The 9,619-nt window shown below is 43.8% G+C and overlaps 1 protein-coding gene across 3 annotated transcripts in view; it reads left to right on the forward strand.

Annotated features, from left to right (window-relative positions):
- Nucleotides 1–2,661, forward strand: part of YIPF1 (Yip1 domain family member 1) — a 36,493-nt gene extending 33,832 nt beyond the window's left edge. For 2 of the 3 annotated variants that reach the window (XM_081220232.1, XM_081220233.1), the window contains one exon: nucleotides 2,114–2,661. In XM_081220232.1, coding sequence (XP_081076358.1) covers nucleotides 2,114–2,377 — 264 coding nt within the window. In that variant the 3' untranslated portion in view covers nucleotides 2,378–2,661. The remainder of the gene's footprint in view (nucleotides 1–2,113) is intronic. The other variant, XM_081220234.1, reaches the window with a different exon arrangement.
- Nucleotides 2,662–9,619: the final 6,958 nt, after the last annotated feature.

Raw genomic sequence — 9,619 nt, forward strand, 5'->3', positions numbered from 1 at the left:
CATAACTTCATAGACTGAGAGTTCCTTGAGGTCAGAGATTTATTTACCAATATAGCCCCAGCACTCAGCAGGCATTTGGGGAAAGCTTGATTTTGAACAAGCAAGGGTTATATACATACCATGTGGCACTCAAAACTTTCCTGGGATCATTTGCCAAGCTATTTAGAAACTCTTGTTCATTCATTGAGGACCTACTCTCTGCTAGGTGCTGGGCTACTGGTGAACAATGGAGATAGGTTCTTACCTTCCCAGATTTTACAGCCCAACTTTATATCTCCTGCATCACACAGACTAGCAGACCTTGCTGAGTTAAAAAGAGAATCATGACTTTGGGAACTTCTGATTGGAACACCCCAGATCAGGCAATGGTGATACTGTCCAGACTTGGTTGCAGGGATGGGGCCAGGAAGGGAGTAGGGCATGCCCCAGGGGGCCACCATGGTGGGGAGCCAGAAGTGGCCAAGGAGGCCTTACCCAGGTCTTAGGCCTGGAAGTGGCGAGGGAGCCCTGGCTGATGGTGACATTGTGGGCCAAATCTTTCCATATTTATGAAAATAAATCTTTAGTGCCTGCCCTGTGGGCTGGTTTGTCCCTACCTTTACTTAGCATTTCAGAAACCAGAGCTGATGTTTACCAGAAGGCCAGTCAGGACTTTAGGTTCTTTCACTCCAGCAAATTACAGCATCCACCCTTCTGCAACCACTTTTCACAGCTATTTTGTTGGCAACTTTTCCCTTTTCTAGAGCCAGTGGATTTAGGCATATCTCCCCTGCCTCAGCCTCACCTTCATGGTATGCTTAAATGCTGACACTGGTTGTGATATTTCCCCTAATGAGGTCGCCAGAGAGGCCTGGCTTATTCTCTTAGGAGGAAGGCCATGCATTAGGAACTCCTCTCTGCCACATTCCTTAATCTCCCCTGGATTTGACCGTATCTCTAGGCTCTTTTTCCAAGTTCCCGTCTCTTGCAAGTCCTCAACTAGGTGTACCAACAGTTGCATCAAATTCATTATGTTCAAAACTAAACTCATCCCCCCAACAACCAGATCCTCTTTCATTTTCCTGTCTCAGTGAATGGCACTACCATCCACACCGCCCCTGATTTCAGACTAGGTTAGATTCTTTATCATACCCTCTCATGGTACCTTATAATCGTAATTACATAAATAATGTTGTATGTATTTGTTTACTCTGTAGTTTCCCTTGCCTGACTGTAAGTTTCTTGAGAGTTAGAACCATGTTTGCCTTATTCATCGTATCTGGTGCCTGGCATGTGAGTCCTCCATCAATATTTGTTGGATAAATTAAGAAATCTACCTGGTCACCCAAGCTAGAAACCTCAGCATCAGTGTAGATTCCTCCCTCTTATCTTCCACATCTTATCTGTCAGCAAGACTTGTCTATGCTACCTCTGAAATATTTCTCAGATCTGTCCTATCAGTACCATACCCAGCGTTCATGACCCGGTCATCTCACATTTAGACTATGGTAAGAGCTTGATGGGTTTCTCTGTCTCTTTGCTTCTCCTCCTTCTGATCCATCCTATATGTAGCCATAGGGGTCTTTGAAAATCTATAAATCTGATTGTGCCTTTGACTGCGTCACTCTTCTACTTAAAAACTTTTTTTTGGCCTCCTGTTGTCTAAAGAAAACCCAAACTCCCTGGATTGCCATGATCCGTCCCTAATCTGTTTGTCCTGCCTCATATCCTGCCATTGTCCCGTGTATAACCATATGTTTCAGCAACCACAAACAGCTCTCACTTTCCAAATCTTTTTATGTCTTTTATGTAAAAAGAGATTTACTTTTATCTTTCCTCCTCTAGCGCCAAACACAGATCAGTCACAAAGAAGAGAGAAAGGAGGATGGCTGAAGGTAGCTTTGGGATGTGTATCAGAGAAACTCATTGGGTTTCCAAAGAAATAGAGGAAAACTTTTAAAAATGTCATTTCCTCTCCAGCAGGAAGTCTTCCGTGGAGCCTATAAATCAGGGCTCAAGGCTCTAGGTTTAGGGAGCTGGTGGAGGCAGACTGCTCTGGTGTTGAAGTTATATCTCTAAATCCTTAATGTATGGGGGCATCTTGATCTTGAAAGTGACTCTTTTTGTTTTTCAGTTCTCTTCAGTGGGTTTTGGAGTATGGTTCTTTTGGACATGGCATCCACTGCAGGAAAGCAGAACGACCAAAGCGCAGGAAAACGGATGGAATGGCCCCAACCCCCAACCTCTGGGGGGTGCCACACTGAAGCCTAATCACCTATTTAACAAACAAAAATTAAATGTTGTTGAGTTGAGATGTATCATTCAGCTCTTCTCTCTCACTGTCATTTGTCATTGTGACTATGCACTGGTTTGGAGAGAAATACGAGGGGATGGGTGAGGCGGCTCAAGTGCCCTGCGTTTGCCTCTCATGGTCACGTGGTGTGCTTCCCATGAGGTACACCCTTAATCCCTGAAATGGATCCATCCTAACTTGGGTGTCTTTTCTCTGGATCGTGTACAGATTACCTAGGTGAGCCTCTGCTCCCCTTGCCATCCTAAAGTGGCCAAACAGCATGAACTTTGGTTGGGATTCATTGGGAGGCTGAAAATTTGTCTTTGGTGACCTGACTCTGGGCAACTGAACCTAATGGTTGCAAAATAAATACAAAATACAAAAATAATAATAATAATAATAATGTCTGTGTCTGCACTTTGTGACTTTGACCTCAGGTTCTTCCTTGATGTTTTATCTTCAGCCTTCCGGAGGTTGCTGGGAGTCTGATTTAATGTGCTAGCTGTTGGAGTGCGGGGGTTAAAATGGACATCCGAATTTTTCTTCCTCTAAGCATGGAACAGTGTGTTTAAAGAACATGCTTACCTATAACCTATTTTGACATACAGATTTTAGAAAATTCTTTTAGTGCCCTTTGAGTGCCTCTTCAAGGTGGTGTTACTTCCTGGCTAGAGACCATGAAAGGGAGAAACCAGTGACACCTCAAAGATACTTGTTTATACTTTGTGTTCAAAATATACACCATCTGGGGCTTCCCTGGTGGCGCAGTGGTTGAGAGTCCGCCTACCGATGCAGGGGACACGGGTTCGTGCCCCGGTCCGGGAAGATCCCACATGCTGCGGTGCGGCTAGGCCCGTGAGCCGTGGCCGCTGAGCCTGCGCGTCCAGAGCCTGTGCTCTGCAACGGGAGAGGCCACAACAATGAGAGGCCCGTGTACCGCAAAAAAAAAAAAAAAAAAAATACACCATCTGGGAGGCTTAGCTTCTTCAAGGTTAGGATTGCTGATTTCCCACTGTTTCTGTTGTCCTCTTCAGGACAGGAGTTCCCCGTGTATTTCTGAGACAACTACAAAGACACATTGGACTTAAAAGGATGGTCATGCAGATAAAGGAAGCGGCACACAAATTCAGGCTACAGTGAGCTTAAGGTCACCATGGCAAACTTCCCATCGAATGCTGACTGTCACCCCCATTACCTTATGCAACAAATATATATTGTGCACCTACTATGTGCTGATCACCTTTCTAGGTACTGGGGCAGCGAACAAAACAGACAAGGTCCCTGTTCCCGTGGATCTGACAGTCCAGTGATCCCTGCTAAGGGATCACCAGCCTCAGCCTCAGCAAGGCAGCCATTCCTCCTGAACCGCTCCTGCTGTTAGAAGCGCCTCTCCGGTGTTCACTGATTGGTCCGAGCTCCAACCCTGGGCTCTCAGATCAAAGTCTGAGCTTCTTTCCCTTTGTTAACTTCTGATGTTTGAAAGCAACTGTTCTGTGCCCCCTGAGTCCTCTCCAGCTAAATATTTCTTTGTCTTCAAGGACTCTTCAAAGAACTTGGTGTTCATACTTTCCAGTCACCATCTGAACTGATGCCCTGGCTCGCTCTTTCTTTAATACTTAACTCCTGCTGCCCAAGGCAGTGATTCTTATACATGTGCATCTGTGCATTCCCCTGTACAAGCCATCTGCAACCTCCCATTCCTATCTCTTACCAAAAGTGACAGGATTTTTCTCCTATTGAAGAATAGAAGCATATTGTGAAATTTTATATATATATATGTATCTCAATATATAAGGTTTCTGCCCCAGTTCAGTTCCTGACACAAAGCCCCTAAAGCCCTTGTAAATAAGGGTGCTAGGAGAATCTTTTGTTCTAATATTTGGTCTTTGACCCCAGTTCCTGACAGAGAGCCCTTAAGACCCTGAGTGATAGAAGTGACTGACAGAGCTCCTAAATCCCTTGGAATTTCCTGGATAGTGGAGCATTTTTGGTTCTAATTAGGAGACTCTTGGGGGCACCTGGATGGGGCTGGTCACCCGAAAGACCAAGCCATGATTAGAAGCTTGGAACTTTCACCCCACCCCCTATTCTCCAGAGAGAGGAGATGGAATGGAGTTACTAATCAGTCATGCCTATGTGATCAATTCTCCATAAAAATCCCAAAAGAATGGGGTTTGAAGAGTTTCTGGTTTGGTAAATACATCCATGTGCTGGGAGGGTGGTACACCCCCAACTCCAGATGGACACAAGCTCCTGCAATTGGGACCCTCCTAGACCTCACCCTATGTATCTCTTCATCTCGCTGTTCATTTGTATCCTTTAAAATGTCTTTTGTAATTAACCAGCAGTAGTAAGTTAACTATTTTCCTGGGTTCTGTGAGCAAATTATCAAACCCAAGGGGGTGGGGTCGTGGGAACCTCCAATTTATAAGCCAAGTCAGACAGAAGTCATGGGTAACCTGGGGACCCACTGCTTGCAATTAGCATTAAGACCCCTTAACCTGTGGGTGTGCACTAACTCCAGGCAGTTAGTGTCAAAATTGTTTAGGGTGGAAAAACCCACATATCTGGTCTCAGAAATGTTGTTAAGTGTTCAAGTAAAGAAAAACAGGTTTTTTTCCAGGCACATATAAATATCTGATTTTGAGGTGGAAATTAGTTACTACTAAGTATTTTTAAGTTTGACATGACTTGTACATTTCCCCAAAATTATGTTTAGAGATTCTATGATACAGTGGTCAGAATTTAATTTTTTTAATTAATTAATTTGTTTATTATTTATTTTTGGCTGTGTTGTGTTTCCGTTGCTGTGCGCGGGCTTTCTCTATTTGCGGCAAGCGGGGGCTATTCTTCATTGTGATGCACGGGCTTCTCATTGCAGTGGCTTCTCTTGTTGTGGAGCATGGGCTCTAGGTGAGTGGGCTCAGTAGTTGTGGCTCACGGGCTCTAGAGCGCAGGCTCAGTAGTTGGGGCACACGGGCTTAGTTGCTCCGTGGCGTGTGGGATCTTCCCGGACCAGGGCTCGAACCCATGTCCCCTGCATTGGCAGGCAGATTCTTAACCTCTGCGCCACCAGGGAAGTCCCAGAACGTAATTTTTAAGTAAAGATTTTAGACACAACCAGCATCATAAATTACCACCTTCATCTCGTGAAAGAGAGGACATTATAATGTCAAATAGTCTGGAAGGGCATAATCTCAGTACTAAAAGTTTGAATAAATTTAGTTTATGAAAAACCGACTACATTGTTCATTCTTTCTCACCAACCAAGTACCAGTGAAAACTTCATGAACAAACAAGCATCACCCTTTTGGAAGCCACTGCCCTAAGGAACCCCATGTAGCCCTTAAGAATTGCATTCAGCTGTAAAAGAACCCAGAAAGCAGTGGCTTAAACAAATTAGTAGTTTTATTTTTCTCATGTAAGTAGAACTTTGGAGATAGTCCCAGGATAACGTGGCTGCTCCATGAGGCCATCAGGGACTCTGCCTTCTATCTTTCTGTTTTTCTTTTGTTCAGCAGTCTTGAGCATGAATTTGTCATCATCTGATCCCAAGATTCCGGCTTCCTTCTCCAGCAAAGTGTAGGCAGTGAGGAGTCCGCCTCTAAGCCAAAAACCTTTGTCATATTTCAGACCCAACCATAGGCAGTTACAAAGCTTTGCCCACACGCCTCCCGGGAAGGTACATAGCCTGTGCACTGCACTCTCTGATGGGATTTGCAGTCAAGGGCTCTGGCCCCATCCTACCATCACCCCAGTCTTAGCCCAGGCTCCTTATGCGGAGAAGGGGGAGCCTAGCCATGGCCTCTCTTAGGTGTCTCTGCAGAGACCAACTTACTGGCTGTTGGCGGGGGGAGGGGGAGAAGGGGGCGAGAGTGGGGCCTTGAAATGTTTCTTCCACTCTGACTCAGTATGCAGTACTTTTCCACTCCTAGCCCTTCCCCCCTCCCTTCTCCCTGCTTCCCTGGTCTGCAAAAAGGCAGGAGCCTTTTGTTCAGGGATCCTTCAGCAGTGAGACAATCCCGGCATCTGTACTAATCCACCTGACTCTTGCCTGGCATTGTTCCAGGGAGAAAAATGGAACACTAGGGGAGCCAGCACTTTCTCCTGTTTAGTCTCTTGCTTATACTGTCACAGTAGATGATTAAATCCTTGACCGTTAGTTTCATTTTTACTACTCTACACAGATGCCTAGCAGCTCAGCTCTCTGCAGCTCAGCTCAGCTTTTGGCAGGAAGAAAGAAGGGAAAGGGCAAAAGGGGTTGGTTGGCCAGCTGAGTTGATCTGCCTTTTGGTGAGCTTTCTCCAATGCCCCACTAATATCTTATGCTTATATCTTATTGATCAGAACTGGATCACATAGTCATCCCTAGCTGCAAGGGAGGCTGGGAAATACTTTTTAGCTGGGCACACTGCCACCCTGAGTGAAACCAGAATGGGTTTTATTTATTTTTATTTTTAAATTTATTTATTTTGGTTGTGCTGGGTCTTTGTTGTGGCAGGTGGGCTCCTTTGTTGTGGCTCACTGGCTCCTTTAGTTGTGGCACGTGTGCTCCTTAGTTGTAGCAGATGGGCTCCTTAGTTGCGGCTCGCGGGCTCCTTAGTTTGCAGCTCACTGGCTCCTTAGTTGCGGCACATGTGCTCCTTAGTTGCAGCTGGCAGGCTCCTTAGTTGTGGAATGCAAACTCTTAGTTGCGGCATGCATGTGGGATCTCGTTCCCTGACCAGGGATTAAACCTGCGTCCCCTGCATTGGGAGGTCGATTCTTAACCACTGTGGCACCAGGGAAGTCCCCAGAATGGGTTTTAGATAGATAACTATTACATCTTGGAATCCCCTACTTTTAGAAAAGTTAGTGGGTGGTGGTTTTTCCATTGTCTGTTTGATTTCACTGGTTGGCATTATATAAAGAATTGAGAGAAAAGCATTCTGGGAAGATAGCAGTGGCATTTTTAAATCTCCCTGAATTCCCCCATTAAAAAAAAAAAAAAACCAGAAGAAGCAAACAACAACAACAAAAAAGCCACAGAGCAATTGGGATAGCAAAACCAAAAACCTATGGACATCTATAACAAAAACTGGGATACAAGACAGCACCACAAACCCCAACATTCATGTAGGTGGATGCCACTGGTGGCTCGAAGACTTGCAGGGTATCAGCATTTTTGTGGAAAGAAGCAGGGGGAAGCAAAGAGTGTCTGAGAAATCTGAAAATAAGAGAACCCCAAAATAGGTACTCCCTGGAAAGTACAGTGGGCCAATAGGAGAACAGCAGCTGGAATTGCGGGGGGCAGGGGGTTGTACAACCCTGTTTGCAGCTGATGAGGGCAAGGGGTCCAAAGTAAGGACTGAAGAAGCTGGAGCAGCCCGGGTCCTGTGAACCCTCAAAACCAGACAAAGTGTCTTTGCAGGACACTTTGGAAAGCCTCAGGGAATATACCACAAATAGGGTAGGCCAGGGATATTTTGGACAAAGGAAGGGGAAGCCCAAATGAGAGTTGGGGAGAGGAACAGAGCCAGAAGATCTCGGAAAGTGTGAAGCCATTCTTCTGAACACTTTATGGAAACATAGACAAGGAAGCTGTAGAGCCTTGAATTTAGCAAAGCTATCCTAACTCACTCCTCCCCACTAAATGTGCAGGAAAACTAATTTCATCTGAAAATGAGCAACAGCAAGGACTGGAGTGAAATCTCATAATGAAGTTATTATAAGAAAAATGAGAATAAGGAGCAGAAAAACATCCTTAATGAAATAAAGCATTCCAGAAAGATATGCCCACAAAACCAGGTAAAAGCTGTAATAATATTTCAAAATGAGCTAAAGTAAATTAAGGAACTATTACAAGATATGAAAGAAAAGTACAAGTCAGAATTAGAAAGCAAAAATTAGGTAATCAAACTTAGGAAAGAATTGGAAAGAAAAGGGAAAACTCATCTTACAAGTGAAGACTGAACTAGAAGGAATATAAGAGTAACATGGTTTTTGCACAACAGATAATGCCTTAAGGGAATAAAAAGTGAAAAGAAGGAAAAAATTTAAATTCCAGAATGAATAAAGAGAAATCTGAGAATTCAAGAGGAAATGACAAATATAGAAGATAGGCAAAAATATCTAAAACTGTACTACACAAGTCCCTGAAGGAGAAAACAATAATTGGGCAATGAAGGAGAAATAATATATTAAAGAAAAAATATTTGGGGCATCCAGGCTAAAAGACAAATTCACTTATAAGGGAAAGAAAATCAGACTGTGATCAGACTTGGCAACAGCACTTTATGTTAGGTGACTATAGTGTAACAATATATCTAAGATACCCAAAGAAAGGAAACCAAACCGACCAACTTTCAGGTGTGAAGGCCACAGACAAAATATTATCAACATGGAAGAACACAGGGACTATTCTCATGAGACCTTTCTGAGGCATCTTCTAGGGAACATACCTCAGACAACCAGACTAGTGAGACATTGACATAACAGGTGGTGAGCACTAAATATATTTACTTGTATAACTAAAAATAAGTGATGGTTATAAGGGAACAAATATAGTTTTTAATGGTTATGTGCCCTTAAAATAAATATACAGTATAACTTACAAAATAGAAAGAGAATGGGGAGAACATTTATAAGATGCAGACAAAGCTTGCTGATTGCCTTATAGTTATTAACCAAAACATTTCTTCCAACCCGGGGCTGGAGAAGAAGGGGAGGAGGAAGAAGTTACTAGATAATGTCAATATTGTTCATAAGAGGAAAAAATAGACAACAGTTGCCTTCCCCAAACAGAGGGGATTAAAGATGTAACACAGAGGAAATGCTTAGAACAAAAGTACAAACTTTTGTAAATATTAAAACCAAAAAAGGAGTGAGCAAGCAAATAAACAGACCACAGAGTGAAAAATTATTTATATAAAAGAATTGAGGGCTTCCCTGGTGGCGCAGTGGTTGAGAGTCCACCTGCCGATGCAGGGGACACGGGTTCGTGCCCCGGTCTGGGAAGATCCCACATGCCGCGGAGCGGCTGGGCCCGTGAGCCATGGCCGCTGAGCCTGCATGTCCGGAGCCTGTGCTCTGCAACGGGAGAGGCCACAACAGTGAGAGGACCGTGTACCGCAAAAAAAAAAAAAAAAAAAAAAGAGTTGAAATTTTCACATAGATGTGGGTGTGAATCCCTGCTTCACTTTACCTCTCTCTGCTTGGCTTCCTCTGTAAAAGTCTATATATATGTATGTAGACTTAAGTGCCTGGGAGCACATCTTACTTATAGGTGTGTGTATATATATATATATATATACACACACACACACACACACACACACATACACATAATATATATAATTGATCTTGAAG

This window comes from Mesoplodon bidens (genome assembly GCF_964165515.1).
Source record: "Mesoplodon bidens genome assembly, chromosome: 2".
NCBI classification, from domain to species: Eukaryota; Metazoa; Chordata; class Mammalia; order Artiodactyla; family Ziphiidae; genus Mesoplodon; species Mesoplodon bidens.